Consider the following 21,439-nt stretch of genomic DNA (forward strand, 5'->3'; position numbering starts at 1 on the left):
TGGCGGGTTGAAGACAGTTTGAGAAAGTGTGATAGCTCATCTTGGTGGGATAGAGGATTTATCCCAAACAGTTTATTTTTCTCTCTCGCTCTCGCTCTCCCCCCCCTCTCATTCTCTCTTGCTCTTTGTCTTTGTGTCTGTCTCTGTGTTTCTCTCCCCCCCCCCCCCCCCACACACACACACACACACAAACAATGTTGACTACAGAGTCACGAATGACCCATAATGAAAGATGTTTGTTCATAAACGCTTAGCATTTCCCCAAGCTTACATGTCTCTGATGAAGTGTGTGTGTGTGTGTTAACTCGCCTGTGTGCCTCACCCACCCCACGTCCCTTCAAGCCTAATTCAGTTACCCTGGCTCTGCCCCTCGGCATTGAATGAAGCAGTAATTGGTGCTGCATGGTTAGTTCTGTGAGTAATGGAGGGACGCCTGCCTTGTTAAGCTCTAATAGGTGACACTTCCATCATGTGTGGCTAAGACCTGAGTCCTCCTGTCGGTCTGTGACAGGTAGTGGGGCTGCACACTGTCACATCTGTGTGACTTTTACTTAAGGAGTTGATTACATTATTAGGGATAACCCTGTGGTTTATTTTCTGAGCTTGGCTGATGCCCCTGTAAAGGATGGAGAGCCCCCTAGTGGTATAGTGTGTGTATGGCTGGAGCCTGATCTTATGAATTAGATTATGATGGCAGCGAGGACATAAGGCTGTGAGGCTTTGGGTAAGTCAGTCCATATCCGTATAATATAATAATATATGCCATTTAGCAGACGTTTTCATCCAAAACAAGTTAGTCACGAGTGCATTCATTTTACTTACGGGTGGTCCCGGGAATTGAACCCTCTACCCTGGTGTTACAAGTGCCATGCTCTCTACCAACTGAACTACAAAGGACACCCGTACCTCTTGGGGTCTCCCTCTACACCTCTACCTCTTTCATCCCCCTCTCCCTCTCATGGGCTGTGCCCCTGTCACCTGTCTTGTGTTATGTGAGGATGTTTTACAGATGTGTGTGAGGCGACATTCCATTCTGCCCAGCGCTGACACATTGCAGAGAGGGTTGAGTTGAAAGGCCATACAGAGTTAATCTGTACTGACCTGCTGTCTAATAGTATTAGCAGCCTGAATATGTGTAGCTAGGTGGAGAAGCCTGTTTACTGCTTGTGTGAGTTAATTCCGAGTGTGTGCGTGTGTGTGTGTGTGTGTGTGTGTGTGTGTGTGTGTGTGTGTGTGTGTGTGTGTGTGTGCGCGCGCTCAAGCATGCAGTCCTGTTTTAGGCCTGTAGTGTGCTTTTTGGAGATTAATTTCCAGGAGGCTAGTAGAATATTAGGCTGATAGGATGGAGTCATTCGTGCAGTTCCATGTCCTCACTACAGCCCGAGCCATATTTAATTCAACCGTAGTGCTGTGTGTTACCCTGTTTCATTTATGCCTAGTACAGGATAACAGTGTTTAAGCACTAAATGGCCTGGCTCAAACTCATTTATTTAATTACTTCTCTGTTCAGATTGGGCTTTTATCAGCTCCAAGCTGCTTCCACTGAGGTCTTTCTGGGTTGCTCCCAATCCTACCCCTCATACAATCAGATTGGGTACTGCATGTTTTAGTGGCTACAATTGGCTTCAGAGAAGAGTTGCATGATTATTCACAGTTGCGCATTGCCCTTTAATAAGGGGGTTGAATAGCATAATATTATCCTGTCTTATTCTTCATTCTCAACCCCGGTCCCATAGAGCCCAGCCCTTATCCTAGGTCCTTAGTCATAGTCCTAGGTCCTCAGTCATAGTCCTCAGTCATAGTCCTAGGTCCTCAGTCATAGAGCCCTAGTCCTCAGTCTTAGTCCTAGGTCCTCAGTCAGTCCTAGGTCTTCAGTCAGAGAGCCCTAGTCCTAGGCCCTCAGTCTTAGTCCTAGGCCCTCAGTCATAGATAGGTCCTCAGTCATAGAGCCCTAGTCCTAGGTCCTCAGTCATAGTCCTAGGTCCTCAGTCATAGAGCCCTAGTCCTCAGTCATAATCCTAGGTCCTCAGTCATAGAGCCCCAGCCCTAGTCCTAGGTCCTCAGTCATAGAGCCCTAGTCCTCAGTCATAGAGCCCTAGTCCTCAGTCATAGAGCCCTAGTCCTATGTCCTCAGTCATAGAGTCCTAGCCCCATCCCAAGCCTTAGAACCTGGATCCCCTGTACCCTTGTTTCAAACCCCAGCCATAGACCCTGGACCCTAGGGCTGGGCGTTGCCAGGGACCTCACGATACAATATTATCACAACACTTAAGAAATGTATTGCGATTCTTGCCGGTCGATACTGCGATTTGATGTTCCAAGCATATTTCTCACCATATATCTGCTGCAAAGAGACAAGAGAGCATGAGAAAACAAGTTTTGATAAGTCAGATAAATAAATGCGTGGAAACGTCTTGGCTGGAGAACACGCTATAGAAGATGGACAACGAGCTATAGAGTTTTGGCTTAAGTACTGCAGACTAGTGCCAGCTACCTCTACTTACAGTAGCAAAAACAATACAAAAGAGACACTTGGAGTCAAATATCGATATAATATTGTCCCAAAATAATATAGTGATATGTAACTATCGATCCCCCCCCCCCCACCCATCAATACTGGACCCCCTACCCTTGTTTCAAACCCCAGTCCTAGGCCACAAACATGCCCCCAGTCTTATCCTCAGCCCCACGCCCTTTATGAGTGAATCAGCTGGAGGCTCCATTAAGCCAAGCATCCTGAATACGCTGCAGCTCCCCTTTATGCTGTAGAGACTCATTAGAACAGAGGAGAGCCGGGAAGAGGAGAGTAAAGAGGGGATGCTGCTGTGTTTTTAAGAGGCTCTTTTAATTCCACCGTGCTAATGAGCCATCCTCACCATGGCAACCCTCTTTTGAGGGCTTCCACGCCTCATGTGTAAATTGATTATGGTGAAAATCATTGGGGTAAGAAAGAAAAGCACATTTGGTTGTCAGTGCAGAGGTATAGGCACACGTTATTATGGCCATGAAACTACAGGGGACTCAGTTTGCATGACTGAAGTTGGTGAAATGGCTGTAGTTTAATTAAACTACTTTTAAATGTTTTTAGGTAACTTTAAACTTTCAAATTTTTTCCCACTTGGTTATAAACAATGGAATTACGTTCCATTGGGTCTGCAGTTGCATGTTTCTACCACATGGTGGCACTACATAACCAACCAGCAGCATCACTGTAGACTGCTCTTGTGTAGGGATAGTAGACCACTGTTGTCCCATGATTATAGTGCTGATGGGCTAACCATGTGTAGCAATAAAGCATTTGGAAAGCCCCTGTAATTCACAGAAATGATTAATATAATTGAATGAACATATTCATAGCATTATGTAAACTACCTTAGGTAATTAATCCAATTCTAATTTTCTATCAAAAAGAACTACAGGTTTTTATCATTTAACCCCACACAGAAGTTTGGTGTCATGTCACATTTGATTTCAAAACAACAGGGTCTTTAATTTGGGATGTTTGATCAGTGATTTACCCTTGTTTTCCTGTGGGATCATTATGGGGGCACACTCATTGTATTTGAATGGTGCCTTTCTCTATTAATCCTTCCATCCATAATGACTTAGATGTGACAGTGGGGTGTGAGGGAGGGAGCAAAAGGTGAGAGGTTTTTTATTAAGCAATTTGGGGGTTGAATATGGAGAGAGAAAGGGAGGGAGGGGTTAAGTGGATTTTAGGGGCTGCCTGTTTCTCAGACAAGGTCTAAGGATCCCCTCCCCCGCATCACACACACACACACACACACACACACACACACACACACACACACACACACACCCAGACATAGATCCCCCTTTCACTTTGGACAGATGACACCAGCGATCCCAGAATGCTTTTAGTGTGCATGTTCAGTGATACGGATTCCATGTCGATGTGGTCCCAGGAGCTCTAATCTTTCTCTGGCCAGAAATACTCACTGATCTCACTATGTTACAGCCTACTAAACCTGTGGTACAGTATGTTACTATACAGGTAATGGGCCCTATAGTCTTATCTGTGCTATTACTGTGACTATTACACATAATCTCAACCCCTATGGTCCTAACATCAGACTGACCTGGTTAGGTTCTGGTCAGATTCACACACACAGAGCTGGGTATAGAGACAGAGTCAATACAATACTGTATTTACAGTGTGGGCTGGGTTTGGCTAGACAGCTACTGCTGTTGTGTCCTATAATGTTACCTAATAAAGTGAGTGGCGTCAGAGACAGTGTAATCTGTTCCTATTTGCTATGTATGGGGACTGTATATGATGGGGTGGCTCTGCTTGGGGACTGGGACACTGGGTTGTTGTGTAGGAAGTAGAGGTCGGCCGATTATGATTTTTCAACGCCGATACCGATAATTGGAGGACCAAAAAAGCCGATACCGATTAATCAGCCGATTTTATTTATTTATTTGTAATAATGACATTTACAACAACACTGAATGAACACTTATTTTAACTTAATATAATACATCAATAAAATCAATTTAGCCTCAAATAAATAATGAAACCTGTTCTATTTGGTTTAAATTATGCAAAAACAAAGTGTTGGAGAAGAAAGTAAAAGTGCAATATGTGCCATGTAAGAAAGCTAATGTTTAAGTTCCTTGTTCAGAACATGAGAACATATGAAAGCTGGTGGTTCCTTTTAACATGAGTCTTCAATATTCCCAGGTAAGAAGTTTTAGGTTGTAGTTATTATAGGAATTATAGGACTATTTCCCTCTATACCATTTGTATTTCATTAACCTTTGACTATTGGATGTTCTTATAGGCACTTTAGTATTGCCAGTGTAACAGTATAGCTTCCGTCCCTCTCCTCGCTCCTCCATGGGCTCGAACCAGGAACACATCGACAACAGCCACCCTCGAAGCAGCATTACCCATGCAGAGCAAGGGGAACAACCACTCCAAGTCTCAGAGCGAGTGATGTTTGAAACGCTATTAGTGCGCACCCCACTAACTAGCTAGCCATTTCACTTCGGTTACACCAGCCTCATCTCGGGAGTTGATAGGCTTGAAGTCATAAATAGTGCATGGCTTGATGCACAACGAAGAGCTGCTGGCAAAACGCACGAAAGTACTGTTTGAATGAATGCTTACGAGCCTGCTGCTGCCTACCACCGCTCAGTAAGATACTTGTATGTTCAGTCAGATTATATGCAACGCAGGACACGCTAATAATATTATCAACCATGTGTAGTTAACTAGTGATTATGATTGATTGTTTTTTAATGCTAGCTAGCAACTTCTGACTGCGTTCGCGTAACACGGAACCCAAACCAGCTGCGCACGTGCGCTATCGTGCATTAATTTATTTTGCCGCGCCACACCAAACGCGATCATGACATGCAGGTTAAAATATCAAAACAAACTCTGAACCAATAACATTAATTTGGGGACAGGTCGAAAAGCATTAAACATGTATGGCAATTTAGCTAGCTAGCTTGCACTTGCTAGCTAACGTTAATTTGTCCTATTTAGCTAGCTTGCTGTTGCTAGCTAATTTGTCCTGGGATATAAACATTGAGTTGTTATTTTACCTGAAAAGGACCTCTACTCCGACAATTAATCGACACATAAAACGGCCAACCGAATCGTTTCTAGTCATCTCTACTCCTTCCAGGCTTTTTCATTTTTGAACTTATATGGTGATCGCATCTAAACTTTAATTGTATTACCGCGATCTGCGTCAGAAATAGGAACGACTTCTATTTTAGCCCTTGGCGTGTGCGAGCAGTGTGGGTGCAATAATTGAATAACTTGGATTTCTAAATGTATTTTGCGACGCTCGCGCACGCGACGTGTCCGGTCTGGTCAGCATGTAACAGGTAGGCTCCTCGTGGAGTGCAATGTAATCAGGTGGTTAGAGTTAACTGTAAGGTTGCAAGATTGGATCCCCCGAGCTGATAAGGTGAAAATCTGTTGTTCTGCCCCTGAACGAGGCAGTTAACCCACCGTTCCTAGGCTGTCATTGTAAATAAGCATGTGTTCTTAACTGACTTGCCTTGTTAAATAAAGGTGTAAAAATAAACCAAAAAAAATCGGTGTCCAAAAATACAATTAATCGGCCATTCCGATTAATCGGTCGACCTCTAGTAGGAAGTGATCATTATTGGTGGGTTTTGGGTCATATCCTGTTGGCTGTATAGGCCACACACATACACACACACACACACACTCACTCAGCAGAGGGGGGGGGGGGGGGGGTGTCAATGTGATAAGTTGGATAAATCCAAGGTCACACACACAGGATGACTGTCACAGACAGATCCAGCAGGGATGGGTTCAATGTGATTGGCCAGACAAATCCAAAGTCAATCAAGCACATGGAAAATTATGGGAAATCGACACTTTTCACTGCCGGGCCACCAGACCCAACATCCATCACCCCTGATTGGTTGAATCACACAAGTAGGAAATTATCTGAATGACAAGCTCTCTTCCTGGTCGTGCGTGGATTGGTCCTCGTGTGGTAAAGGGGATTGTTGATTGGTTGTTAGTCCCGGTCCCCCATGACCGCCTGTCGTGGCTGATGAGAGGTGAGATGCCATGTTAAACTGGGCCAAATGAAAGTGCCTGCTCTCCCCTAACGTAGACACACCCACAGGATCTCCCTTCCTCTCTCTTCCTCCTACGTTGAAATGCCGTGCAGGCCCAAGTGGCTTGCCGCTCTGTGCCCTTGAGCTAGTGGAGGCACTTACCCTAAAGTAACCCAGTCTGTCTGGCTCAGTGTATGAATGAGACAAACGCCTCACTGTTAACCATGAAAGCTAACAGGCTACCTTGCTGTGTCCTGCGTGGATACAGTAGTCTAAGCAAGGTCATCTATAGCTAGCTTGTTGACCACGCTAATGATAGCTATGATTATCACACTAATCATGACTCCCACTAATGCAATGATAATCACCTATGGGGCACTGGACAGTGTCAACTCTTACGCATGCAGTATAATACTCTGTCTATACATTTTAATCATTTAGCAGACACTCTTATCCAGAGCGACATACAAGAGCAGTTAAGTGCCTTGCTCAAGGGCACATTGACAGATTTTTCACCTAGTCGGCCTGAGGATTCGATCCAGCAACCTTTCGGTTACTGGCCCAACGCTCTTAAACGCTAGGCTACCTGCCGCCCTAAATGATGTTCTAGACCCTGTTGACCCATACTAACATCTGTGTGTTTGTATCAGATCAAATGTATTGTGGTGTGTGTGAGGTTAATTAAATTAGTATTGTTAAGAGGCTCACCTCCCCTGTGGAGAGTAGAGTTGACAGCAGTCGACTACATATAGACAGACAGAGCTGGTGTGAGATGTAGGTCAGCAGCACTTCAGCCAGCATACGCCCCAATAGGGAGAGGATTGTGTGTGTGTGTGTGTGTGTGTGTGTGTGTGTGTGTGTGTGTGTGTGTGTGTGTGTGTGTGTGCTATGACAAAAGGGAGCCAAAAGAGCGATAAATCTGGTATGATTCTGCATAGTGACAAGGACGTGTTAAGACTGGGTTGCCGGTGGAAACGGAAAATGAAGGAGATTACAGAACTTTCCACAGACAAACACACACACACACACACCTTGTCTTGTCATGATGTGATCAGTCCTAAGAGGATAGTGTAGTCATATTGAGGGTTCTCAGATCAATATCTATGGAGCCAGACTGGCTGGCCAGTAATGTAGACTGGGCCTCTTTATGGGGTTTCTATATCTTTAATGGACTAGATGATGCTCTACTGTAATACCCCAGTGTTAGCCAACATTACACAGCCATTGGACTATGATAATGGTCATTACGGAATAATAAACGTGATGCATTTTGGTTTAAGACACACTTCAAGACATCCAAGGACACTGCTTTGTAAAATACAGCTCTAAACCACTATGGACCACTCTGCATTGGAGCAGGACTATTAGGCTGCGTTTACACAGGCAGCTCAATTACCATATTTTATTTCACTAATTGGTCTTTTGACCAATCAGATCAGCGCCGGAGTTAAAGAATCTGATATGATTGGTCAAATGACCAATTAGTGGTAAAAATGTCTGAATTGTGCTGCTTGTGTAAACGCAGCCTTAGAGCCTCCTTATTTGACTAGGCTACTTGCACGTGTGATAGTAATTGGCCTGGAAAGGAGCGCTAAATGACTGAAATACAAATGGTGGAAGAAGGACTCGTAGGATTAGGAGTTTCCCACCAATCCATTTTGGGGTCAACAGGGGAATAGGCAAATGGGGTTAGATTTACATTCTCTAAAAGAGAGGGAGAGAGGTATGCAGAAATACCAGGTGACGGGGGGCCGGGAGCTACCAGCCTCTCCACTGGGACCGTTACTACAGATGGACAAAGCAGCCGGCTCATAAAATAACATTTTGAGAGGCTGCTTTACACAGGGACACATTTGAAGTGCAACACCTGTTTTATTTTACTCTATGCTAACATTTAAAGGTCCCCAGGTTTGAATGTTTGTTAGATAAAGCCCCTTTTTTGGGAATGAGGGGATCTGATGAAGATCCTTTGTTCAGGGCCTCCCCAGAGAGAGATGGAGGTTGATGAGGAGGGGGAAGGAAGCTTGTTGGAGAGACAAACCGCTTTGGACTGGATGGATGACCATCCACCAAGTGTACTAAATACCCAGGTGACCTTTAAATACCCTGCAGTCACCCATTGCACAGGCATCCACCAGGTCGCACACACACACACACACACACACACACACACTAGCTTGAATTACAAAGGGTCTGTAGGATCTGCTTGGGTCAAGAATTGATGGACAGCAATGAGTCATGAGCACTGACCCTGCTGTGTGTGTAACCCAGTTCTCACCATTTAGGCTACAGGTGAGCGAACCCAACTCTATTTAACTAAGGTGGGGACTTTTTCACACTCATTCATGCAGACAAGCTTTGACCAAGTTTATATGTCTGTCTTCCTTCCAGTCCTTCTCTGTACAGGCCTTACCTCTCCTCTGACCTCTGACCTCTTTCTCTCAGTACACATGGCTCCTTTGTTCTTTTAGCACTGAGTGCTTTTCTGCCACATCAAGAGAACTTTGGCTTTGAAGTTTGAACAATTTTGCACAGCTTTCCTCTGGTCTCTTCCTCACTCTTTTTTCCTTTTGATTCCATCTCTCTTTTTCACTCTTTACGTCTTTACAGTTGATGTTAGGTTTCATGTTGTTCTTTTACCCTTCAAAGGAGCATTTCATCTGTTCATGCTCACCTATATGTGAATAGTTTTGTGTTTGAACAGACACAAAACATGCATCTCATTTATCTCCACTGCACCGACGGCTTTCTCTGTAGGCTAGATGAAATCCCCTCACATGCAGATGCACATATGGAGGGACTGAATATGTTAGTGATGGTGTCTTTGGTCTCACGCTGCACTCAAAGCAGGGTGTCCTTGTCTGGAAGGTTTTCTCATGGAGTACAATAGAGGGGAGGCCTATAGAGGGAGGCCCCTCTCCCTTTCATAGAGAATAATACACACAATGCAGCCTCCACTATTGACTTGAATGCACATAAAACTCTTTAATTTGTACCAACTCAAGTAGCAGATAATATGTTCAATTTCTTCTAGCGTTGCAACACACACACGCACACACACACAATGCGGCCTACTTAATCAACCTAAGCGCACAAAACAACTCCTCCACTGGAATGAAATGTTAACAACTCAAGTGGTCTGAAGTAGATTTTTGCTGAGAGTATACACACACACACACACACACACACACACACACACACACACACTCCCAGCATCCATCCTCTTCAAATGCCTGCTATTTCCGGCATCTAGTACCTCCCTCTCTATGGTTGTTCAGTAGGTGGTGATAACAGATGGGTGTGTTCAGTAGATGGTGATAACAGATTGGTGTGTTCAATAGGTGGTGATAACAGATGGGTGTGTTCAATAGGTGGTGATAACAGATTGGTGTGTTCAATAGGTGGTGATAACAGATTGGTGTGTTCAATAGGTGGTGATAACAGATGGGTGTGTTCAGTAGGTGGTGATAACAGATTGGTGTGTTCAATAGGTGGTGATAAGAGATGGGTGTGTTCAGTAGGTGGTGATAACAGATGGGTGTGTTCAGTAGGTGGTGATAACAGATGGGTGTGTTCAATAGGTGGTGATAACAGATTGGTGTGTTCAGTAGGTGGTGATAACAGATGGGTGTGTTCAGTAGGTGGTGATAACAGATTGGTGTGTTCAGTAGGTGGTGATAACAGATTGGTGTGTTCAGTAGGTGGTGATAACAGATTGGTGTGTTCAGTAGGTGGTGATAACAGATGGGTGTGTTCAGTAGGTGGTGATAACAGATTGGTGTGTTCAGTAGGTGGTGATAACAGATTGGTGTGTTCAGTAGGTGGTGATAACAGATGGGTGTGTTCAGTAGGTGGTGATAACAGATTGGTGTAATGCAGTGTAAAGACCTGATCTTTACTATGGTAAACACTGAAGAGTTTGATCTGGGCTATATAAACACACAGGCACTGAGGAGCGAATGGCTCCACTGTGATTAGTAAACATGTTTGGGTGTTTTGCGTGACGTTGAGGTGTTTGTGGGGATGGAGGGGGGATGACAAAAAAATGATGTTTGTTTCAAAAATTAGGGCTGTTTTCCTAAAGAAGTTAAATCCGCTTCATGTTTTGTTTCCTTACCACGACTTACAACGAATGTTGCGATACTGGTATCATCCCGGCACTGCTTACAATATGTCCTCTTCTCCTTATGTCATGTCAGATCCCCCTGGCTCACTTTGATGACATCATCCTATCCCCAGACACCCATGGATACGGTCTGTGTCCTCCTGACTCACTCTGTGTCCCAGCCTGGTTTCTCTTTGGTTTTCCCTCTTTTTGTCCAACAACCAGCCTTTGAAGTTTTGTGAGTGTGTCGTGCGTGCAGTGCACACATGTTTGTGTGAGTGTGTCGTGCGTGCAGTGCACACATGTTTGTGTACGTGTGAGTGTGTCGTGCGTGCAGTGCACACATGTTTGTGTGAGTGTGTCGTGCGTGCAGTGCACACATGTTTGTGTACGTGTGAGTGTGTCGTGCGTGCAGTGCACACATGTTTGTGTACGTGTGAGTGTGTCGTGCGTGCAGTGCACACATGTTTGTGTGAGTGTGTCGTGCGTGCAGTGCACACATGTTTGTGTACGTGTGAGTGTGTCGTGCGTGCAGTGCACACATGTTTGTGTACGTGTGAGTGTGTCGTGCGTGCAGTGCACACATGTTTGTGTGAGTGTGTCGTGCGTGCAGTGCACACATGTTTGTGTGAGTGTGTCGTGCGTGCAGTGCACACATGTTTGTGTGAGTGTGTCGTGCGTGCAGTGCACACATGTTTGTGTACGTGTGAGTGTGTCGTGCGTGCAGTGCACACATGTTTGTGTACGTGTGAGTGTGTCGTGCGTGCAGTGCACACATGTTTGTGTACGTGTGAGTGTGTCGTGCGTGCAGTGCACACATGTTTGTGTGAGTGTGTCGTGCGTGCAGTGCACACAGGTTTGTGTACGTGTGAGTGTGTCGTGCGTGCAGTGCACACATGTTTGTGTGAGTGTGTCGTGCGTGCAGTGCACACATGTTTGTGTGAGTGTGTCGTGCGTGCAGTGCACACAGGTTTGTGTACGTGTGAGTGTGTCGTGCGTGCAGTGCACACATGTTTGTGTACGTGTGAGTGCTGACTGTGATGGAATCCCAGTGCTGACCTCAGCCGGCACAAAAGAGCAGGTCAGTTGGAAAGCCCAGAAAGGGGGAGAAAAGAGTAGAAGGGGTGAAAGAAAAGAAGAGTGGTGGGGACGGAGGGGAGAGTATGGACTAGGGGTCGCTCGCTGACCTCTGTCTGAGTGGCCTGCTGAGAACAGAAGGACATGTCACTCAAAATGGACTTTGAGAGAGGTGGTATAGCTTTCTACTCAGCCTCTTTGGTTAGGCCTATTTCTTTCTTGTGAATACCGTCCAAAAATGTTCAATTGTGTGTTTATTATGGTTGAGTGTTTCCAAGAGAGAGTGTGGGTGGGTGGGTGTGTTGGGGATGCATGGGAACCTTGCACCATGCTAAAGTCATTAACAGGAGAACAAGACTCATCAGAGAGCAACAGCATGTTTATTTACCTGGCCTCTGTGTGTGTCTGTGTCTGTGTGTGTGTGTGTGTGTGTGTGTGTGTGTGTGTGTGTGTGTGTGTGTGTGTGTGTGTGTGTGTGTGTGTGTGTGTGTGTGTGTCGTCAAAGTGTGTGTACATGAGAAATAATGTAGCCTAATTGTATTGCAACCTTCTCTCCTCTCTCTTGTTCTTTCTCTCTCCCCCACTTCTCTTTCTCTCTCCCCTCTTCTCTTTCTCCCTCCCCCTCTTCTCTTTCTCTCTCCCCCTCTTCTCTTTCTCTCTCCCCCTCTTCTCTTTCTCTCTCCCCCTCTTCTCTTTCTCTCTCCCCCTCTTCTCTTTCTCTCTCTCCCCCTCTTATCTTTCTCTCTCCCCCTCGTCTCTTTCTCTCTCCCCCTCTTCTCTTTCTCTCTCCCCCTCTTCTCTTTCTCTCTCTCCCCCTCTTCTCTTTCTCTCTCCCCCTCGTCTCTTTCTCTCTCCCCCTCTTCTATTTCTCTCTTCCCTCTTCTTTTTCTCCCTCCCCCTTTTCTCTTTCTCTCTCCCCTCTTCTCTTTCTCTCTCCCCCTCGTCTCTTTCTCTCTCCCCCTCTTCTCTTTCTCTCTCCCCCTCGTCTCTTTCTCTCTCCCCCTTTTCTCTTTCTCTCTCCCCCTCGTCTCTTTCTCTCTCCCCCTTTTCTCTTTCTCTCTCCCCCTCTTCTCTTTCTCTCTCTCCCCCTCTTCTCTTTCTCCCTCCCCCTCTTCTCTTTCTCTCTCTCCCCCTCTTATCTTTCTCTCTCCCCCTCTTTTCTTTCTCTCTTCCTTCTTCTCTTTCTCCCTCCCCCTCTTCTCTTTCTCTCTCCCCTCTTCTCTTTCTCCCTCCCCCTCTTCTCTTTCTCTCTCTCCCCCTCTTCTCTTTCTCTCTCCCCCTCTTCTCTTTCTCTCTTCCCTCTTCTCTTTCTCTCTCCCCCCATCTTCTCTTTCTCTCTCTCCCCCTCTTCTCTTTCTCTCTCTCCCCTCTTCTCTTTCTCCCTCCCCCTCTTCTCTTTCTCTCTCCTCCTCTTCTCTTTCTCTCTCCTCCTCTTCTCTTTCTCTCTCTCCCCCTCTTCTCTTTCTCTCTCCCCCCATCTTCTCTTTCTCTCTCTCCCCCTCTTCTCTTTCTCTCTCTCCCCTCTTCTCTTTCTCCCTCCCCCTCTTCTCTTTCTCTCTCCTCCTCTTCTCTTTCTCTCTCCTCCTCTTCTCTTTCTCTCTCTCCCCCTCTTCTCTTTCTCTCTCCCCCTCTTCTCTTTCTCTCTTCCCTCTTCTCTTTCTCCCTCCCCCTCTTCTCTTTCTCTCTCCCCTCTTCTCTTTCTCCCTCCCCCTCTTCTCTTTCTCTCTCTCCCCCTCTTCTCTTTCTCTCTCTCCCCCTCTTCTCTTTCTCTCTCCCCTCTTCTCTTTCTCCCTCCCCCTCTTCTCTTTCTCTCTCTCCCCCTCTTCTCTTTCTCTCTCTCCCCTCTTCTCTTTCTCTCTTCCCTCTTCTCTTTCTCTCTCCCCCCATCTTCTCTTTCTCTCTCTCCCCCTCTTCTCTTTCTCTCTCTCCCCCTCTTCTCTTTCTCTCTCCCCTCTTCTCTTTCTCTCTTCCTTCTTCTCTTTCTCTCTCCCCCTCTTCTCTTTCTCTCTCTCCCCATCTTCTCTTTATCTCTTCTCTTTCTCTCTCTCCCCCTCTTCTCTTTCTCTCTCTCCCCTCTTCTCTTTCTCCCTCCCCCTCTTCTCTTTCTCTCTCCTCCTCTTCTCTTTCTCTCTCCTCCTCTTCTCTTTCTCTCTCTCCTCCTCTTCTCTTTCTCTCTCTCCCCCTCTTCTCTTTCTCTCTCCCCTTCTCTTTCTCTCTCTCCCCTTCTTCTCTTTCTCTCTCCCCCTCTTCTCTTTCACTCTCCCCTCTTCTCTTTCTCCCTCCCCCTCGTCTCTTTCTCTCTCCCCCTCATCTCTTTCTCTCTCCCCCTCTTCGCTTTCTCTCTCTCCCCCTCGATCTGTCTGTCTCTAGCTGATAGATTATAAATGACGTTGTCCATTTCTCTAAGGGCTGGAAGGCACTGTAGGCTAGATCAAGTTCCTGTTTACTAACAGCTACACTCTCATTCACAGACAAAAAGAGGAGGGGGACGTCCGGCATACTATAAATAATTCACACAGAGAGAGTGAGGAGAGAGAGGGAGGAGGGATACTGAGGAGGGAGACTGAGGAGAGTGGTCGTTGGTTTTGTTACTGTTCAGAGATATCAAAGTATGATATTGAATGTAGGCCTATCCCAGAGTTAAACATTATACCATACGTCATAAAGTTAGTGTCATTTGAGTCATGTGTCTGATACCGGGATCTACTTTCTATGGTTTATCAAGGTCATGTAATTTCAGAGAAACGAGATAAGAGCTGTAAAATGAACACAAGCTTCCCCCTCACATGTTCTTTCCTGTCTGTTTGTCCCACACCATTTTTCATGGCGTTTGTGTTTTGCTGAAGAGGGAATGCACGGTCACGGTTAGAGCAGGAGAACAGAATAAAGGAGGTGAAGAGAGGAGAGGAAGGAATCGATATATAGATGACCTTAGTAGGAGAGAGCGAGAGAGAATGCATGAAGGTGCAGATTGAAAGAAGGAAGGAGAGAAGGTATGGATTGAGATGTGACATTAGGTGATTGGGGTGGGGGCTCCAGGCTACCTCGTGGTTTTAGGGCTCAGTGGGTCCTCTTCTCTTTTAGTCCAATTACAGAAATAAATCTGCGCTCTGACAGTGGTGGGGGGCAGGATGTGTTGAGGGGTGCTTTGGGCATTTTACTGGAGGGTTTATAGTCTATAATGTTGAATGGGAAGAAGAGGGGGAGTTTGGGGTGAGGGGGGTTGGATTCAGGGGTTGACTGATAGAATTGGGACTGGAGGGGACCGGGATTGAGGTTTGCGAGTTTGTCTGGGTAGCAAGGGGGTGCAGGAAGAGAGAGAGAGAGATTGAGTGTGTTGCTGGAGGTTTCATCTCGTTACTTGCTGTGCGTGTGTACGTGCGTGCGCGCTGGGTAGTTGTGAAGCCACGTCTGTCGGGTTGCGAAGGAGATCCAAACGAGGTGTGAAAATGGGACGGAATTAGGGAGAATTGGAGCGAGAGAAAGTAGAGCAGAAGACGGTCATCGTTCACTTCAGCTGATCATCCATCTGTCAGCTCCATGTCTTTATTACTGTGGTTCATTCAACAATACCTGTTTATCTCTCGCTCTCTCACTCATTCACATCCTCTATGGTTCCTTATCGTTTGTTTAAGCAAGTCTGTTCTCCCATAGGCCTACTTTCTCAACATCTTGCTGCTGTACGCCTATATATTGGCTTTTAGTATAATATTAATGAATCTGGTTTTATTAAGGGCTTTTCAGAAAGACTGAAGTTCTACACTTAGTCAGTTAGGAAGTCAACAGAAAACGACAAATGGTTGACATGTTGAGCATTTTGGAAGGCGTCTTTCCCGGGACTGATCACCTCAGTCGGAGGTCCTTACCTGATGCCGTGTGTTTGTCAAGCCGTGTATCAAAAGCAATCTCATTTTATTGGTCGCGTACACATTTAGCTGATATGCGGGCATAGCGAAATGCTTGAAGAATTAATATTAGTGTTGTTTTGGGGCGTCTCCTCTCCTCAAAGCATGTCTGTGGTAGAGGGATGAAGCCAAGGATGAAGGGTGGATAGATGGGGGGGATAAGCCTAATCCAGGAGATGTCTAGTTTTCTCCTCCATATGGCAGATCCATTGGCCGTGTCTACTGGTCCCTCTGTGTTCAGAACAATAGGTCCTGTAATCACTGCAGCCATGGCCGGCTTGTGTTTGCATGTTATCTTAATACTGTACGCGTGTCAGATGGTGTGATGCTCACCCCAATCACAGAACAGGCCAGGAGCCCCACACCAAGCGTGGGGAGTCAGAGAGAGAGGGGGGGGGGGGGATAGAGAGAGGGGGAAAGGTTTGCTGAGGAGAGAGATAGGAGAAACTTGCAGAATGCTTCTCTGTGTGAATCTGGCACAGCCATTGCAGAACACTAGAGCGTGGCAGTGAACCTGTCAAATACACAAACACACATACTGTACACACACGCACACACATACTGTACACACACACACACACACACACACACACACACACACACACACACACACACACACACACACACACACACACACACACACACACAGCATTGTGAATGTACACTGCAAAGAGATTCAGGAGAGGAGGAGACAAGGTTGGAAGGGGGGGGGGACCTTGTACCCACAAATTCAACAATCATTTGCAACCCCATTCAAGCTCCAGTTTCAGCCCCCTCCCATCTCCATCCCCCCATCCATTTGGGAAGACATAAAGGAATACGGGGCAGTAGTAGGGGAAGGCAGAGAATTGAGTTTCTGTGTACACTTGTGTGTGTATCTCCGTAGTGCTTTGTATGTGTGTGTGTGTTTGTGTGTGTGCGTACGTGTGTGTGTGTCTGATAGAAGCTGCACAGAATGGACAATAGGCAGATTGTATGTGATCTATATTCATGTGGCCCAGATTTAGAGTCTGTGTGCTAACAGCAGGCTGGCTGATCAGAGAGAGGGAGGGAAGGAATGACGGAGAAAATGATCAGAGTTGTGGTGAGATGAAAAGGGACATACACACAGACATTCAGTCAGGGACCGTTGTTGGTCTCTAAGAAAAGTCAACAGTCCTTTCTTTGTGCATCAGAGTACAAAGCAGGTGGTGTCCCTAACTACTAAAGTCTACTGCAGGAGAGGGAATATCAGACCAGCATAGCCCTACTGGGGAAGTGAAGAGAAACTCACAGCAGAGATGAGATGTGAGATTCAGACATGAGAGAGAGAGAGCGTGCTTTGGCAGGTCCCAGAGTGGGAGTGAGGGAGCGAAAGAGAGTAGGCTAGCCTATTTATTCTGTATTTATGAAATCCATATACCTTACAGTTAAGTATAATTACTCCTGGTCATACTGTTACATCGTGTTTGAATCTTTAATCTTTAGAGTCCTGTAGAGGGAGAGAGAGGGAGAGGGAGAGGGAGAGAGAGGCAGAGGGAGAGAGAAAGAAAGAAAAAGAGGGGAATAAGAGACAGCGAGAAAGGGATAGGGAGAAATGAAGAGAAAGGGTGAGAGAACTCCATGGTAACCAAAGCACAAGGGAACAGATTCTACACCCCTCCCGCTGTGTGTGTGTGTGTGTGCATGCGTGTGTGTGTGTGTTCCTCAAAGGTCTGGGCAGCGCCTGAGATAGGAGGGGGTGGGCAGTGTGTGTGAGGGGGAGAGGCTCATTGTGAACACAGCAGACACACACACACACACACACAGAGCTGAGCCACCATATAGAGTGAGTGGAGAAGAGCGGCGGCAGCACTCGTCTGTCCTGTCCTCCTCCTCGTTCCCTCGCTCATCTGCGTGGCTTGTGCCTTTACAAGGCCGTTCTATTGATATTCTTATAGACCGACTGGAATAATGGTGTTTATCGGGACCTCGTTAAAATCTGTCATTAAATACTTCAAGAGGAAGGGTAAGAGAGACACTTTGGTTTCATTTGCTCTGCCTTTCCTTCCCTTTTATTAAATATATCATTCATTTTCCAGTAATGACAGATCAGGTGTCACTTTGAGAGGACTTTTCATAAAATGAGTTTTAGTTGTGGATAATGTTACACAGTACATTGGCATGGGGGGGGTGTTTCTGTGATCTGACGGAGTACATACTGTTGTTCTCTGTTACCTAGTAACCAGTGGGAGAGGCGTTTAAAGGGTTAACGTCTCGGCTAGAGTTAAAGTGCCCTCTCTTTCATTTGAAGCGCTCTCTTGGATTTTGTAGAAATTAGGGCAATTATGAATGAATTTAGGATAGTAGGGTCTGTGTGTAAGGGGATTGGGGACGTGCGTGTGAGAGTGTGCGAGAGGTGACATGCTCTCACTGAAAGCTGTTTGTGCTCATCCTAATCTCAGGTGTATCCTCTATTAGCACTGTGTGTACTGTAATTCTCAGATCAACTTTGTTAATCCTTACCTCAGCGTTTTCAGACTCCTTCCACACACCTGTGTAGGTAGAAAAGAGGAGGCGTTAACACTCTGATACAGTAGGTAACCTAAACTACAGTGGGATGTTTTATGGAGTGATGCGTTGCATGGACAGAGCCACCTTGCAGCTGTCACTGTCACTGTCACTGTGATGATGCAGAGTCATCAGGAGTAGATGATATCAGCCTCTGGCTCTGCTGCACACCTCCTCTATTCCACTGGTCCTGCACATCACATGTGATTGTTTCTCTGTTTGTATTGATAGGTTATAGTGCTATATACAGGATTATAAACGGGGTGGTTTGAGCCCTGAATGCTGATTGGCTGACTGCTGTATACCACAAAACTTTTATTTTTAATGCACTAATTACGTTGGTAACCCGTTTATAATAGCAATAAGGCACCTCTGAGGTTTGTGGTATATGACCAATATACCACGACTAAGGGCTGTGTCCAGGCACTCCGCGGCGCGTCGTGCCCAAGAACAGTCCATAGCCGTGGTATATTGGCCATATACCACACCCCCTCGTGCCTTATTGCTTAATTAGAAGTTGTCAATATGCATGGATTCTTTTCAAATATAGATTCTAAGAGGACCGTGTTTCTGAGTGTGTTTCTGCAACTTTTGTCTTTCTTTCCTCTCTGAGATAATTGTGTGCTGGTAGTAAGGGAGGTGTGCTTGGGGGGGTTAGGTGACAAGTGAAAAGATGTGGACATTGTGGTAGCATGCGTGTTTCTGGGCGAGTGTGATGGGGTTGGGGGGTTGTCTGGGGGTATTGTACTAGTGAAAGGCCCGATGTGGAGGCTGATTCTGTGGGACAATACAGGCTTTATGTCCATAGTCCCAGTGGCCTTGGTCTGGCTCTGTGGCTTTGACTGGCTCTATTCACCACATCAGGCCCAAGGGTGGGGGGAGAGCTAGCTAGCTACCTGCATGGACTGGGCTGGAGGATACTCCGAGCTGTGTTTGTGTATGAGACAAGTATTAGGCTAGACAATCACGTGTTTTGACTAGGTTGTTTGGGACTAGTGGATACAAGTGTGTAACTTCATTTGTGTGTAACTTCATTTGTTTTGTGTAGGGCTATCTATGCACTGTTAGTCTGGTGCAACAGTAGCCCTTATGTGAGTGGTTAGGCATGTTTGGGTGTCCGTTGTCAACTCCTTCACTTTATGTGAGTGTATATTTGGAGTGTGTGAGCGTGCATGTGCACGTTTGCGTGTCCCGTTCCCTCTAGCTCTGTCCTCCTGTCGAGCTCACACACACTGAGAGCTCACACACACACTGAGAGCTCACACACACACTGAGAGCTCACACACACTGAGAGCTCACACACACACTGAGAGCTCACACACACACTGAGAGCTCACACACACACTGAGAGCTCACACACACACTGAGAGCTCACACACACACTGAGAGCTCACACACACACTGAGAGCTCACACACACACTGAGAGCTCACACAGACACTGAGAGCTCACACACACACTGAGAGCTCACACACACACTGAGAGCTCACACCCACACTGAGAGCTCACACACACTGAGAGCTCACACACACTGAGAGCTCACACACACACTGAGAGCTCACACACACACACTGCCAAAGTGGCTGACATGTGGCAGCAACGGGTGTCATTCACCCTCCGATGGTTCTACCACTCCTCAACCACGTGGTGTGGTGGGTCTCGGTATTCTCAGGGTTGACTTTTCCTACACGAGAAGGTTTAGCTGTGTGTGTGTGTTTGAAGAGGAGAAAGGAGAACGATATGTTGGAGAGATATGCCTAGCTGTTTGTAAAGAACAGTTGGTAAGCAACAGGTCATGAAGGAATACAAAGGCTCCTCTCTCCCTGCCAAAGAGGTAGTTAACCGGCCATCGAAGAGGTGTCAACTTTAACTGCTGAAGAGAGGAACTCCTAACAGACGTCACATCACACTCCAACGGTCGGCCCTGCCACCTGTGGTCCCTAGGGACTGGCACACTGGAAGGCGCCTTCACACCTGTGGAAACATATAACCCCCGCCTTACACAAACACCCCCCCCCCCCAAGTCCCTCGTCTCATTTGCCTTTCCCTCAGGCCTTTTGCACCGTTCAAATGGCAGTTCAACTGTTGACATTTGGACAGGCCCCGGGGCCTTCTAATGGAGGACGTCAACCTGTTTAAACGTACAACATTTGAACACCATCCACCCCAGGGGATTCCCCAGGGGATTCCAAGTGCTGGCTTCCAAATGTTTCCTAGACTTTCTCCTTGGCCTTTTGGGCTCCCAACACAGCCACTCAAAAGGCTGTGTTGGGGACAGGGTGGTAGTTGTAGGGACAGGACACACATTTCCTCTAATGGTCCATTTGCACGTGTGGGAATGAATAAGGGTCAAGTCAAAAGGACCCTTTGCCCCCCTCAACCCAAAAAACACACACTACCTCAGATGGCCCATTTGCACCTGTGGAAAGACTCCTTCATTCACCCCGCATCCCCACACACACACCTCCTTCCTTAGCCTGCCCCTTTCCCAGGATCCTCCCAACTTTCTCCTCTTTCTGTTCTTACTTGTCTGACTTTTTCCTGAGATAGATGGTCATGTTGTTAGTCAGTACAGGCACAGAGCTAGAGAGCTTGTTTAGAGGAATGGAGATACGTGGTCTCCCAATCCCAGATAGTACTTTAGTCTGGATACAATCGCTCGGTAAGTCCTGTGTGTGTGTGTGTGTGTTTTCTCTTGAAATGGGCAAAGTAAACAGCGGATGGTGGCACTACTAAGTTTTGTGTTTTTGTGTTCTCTATTTTCTTATTGTTGAGATGTTGTGCAGGATGTATCCTGAGGATTGTGTGTTGTTTGGACAGTATTGGATGACCAAGAAATAACCAAACAGGGTGAACAATGGTTAGTCTGGGCTCCCGAGTGGCGCAGTGGTCTTAGGCACTGCATAGAGGCATCACTACAGACCCTGGTTTGATCCCAGGCTGTATCACGACCGGCCGTGATCGGGAGTCCCATAAGGAGGTGAACAATTGTCCCATTGGCTGGGGTAGGCTGTCATTGTAAATAAGAATTTGTTCTTAGCTGACTTGCCTAGTTAAATAAATAAATAGTTTGAAACCTTTGAGAAGTTGTTTGAGAGGCAATGTTTTGTAAGTTCTTCTTAGCTTGTTCTATTGGCAGTAGGCTAGTGTCTGAAACAATGCTCTTCATGTTGAAGCCTGGTCTCTCTGTGGAGAACATTGAAGCCTGGTCTCTCTGTGGAGAACATTGAAGCCTGGTCTCTCTGTGGAGA

At 46.4% G+C, this 21,439-nt stretch overlaps 1 protein-coding gene across 10 annotated transcripts in view; it reads left to right on the forward strand.

Moving 5' to 3' along the window:
- Nucleotides 1-21,439, forward strand: part of LOC139407248 (NHS-like 1b) — a 167,280-nt gene that overhangs the window by 116,913 nt on the left and 28,928 nt on the right. Inside the window, exon 1 of one of the 10 annotated variants that reach the window (XM_071150859.1) lies at nt 17,509-17,647. The exons of the other annotated variants lie outside the window; for them this stretch is intronic. Within the exon in view, the coding sequence (XP_071006960.1) occupies nt 17,593-17,647 (55 nt within the window). The 5' untranslated portion in view covers nt 17,509-17,592. Of the gene's footprint in view, nt 1-17,508; nt 17,648-21,439 lie in introns of those variants that run through there. 10 annotated transcript variants of the gene reach the window in all.

The sequence above is a fragment of the Oncorhynchus clarkii genome, chromosome 4, assembly GCF_045791955.1.
Source record: "Oncorhynchus clarkii lewisi isolate Uvic-CL-2024 chromosome 4, UVic_Ocla_1.0, whole genome shotgun sequence".
Lineage (NCBI taxonomy): Eukaryota > Metazoa > Chordata > Actinopteri > Salmoniformes > Salmonidae > Oncorhynchus > Oncorhynchus clarkii.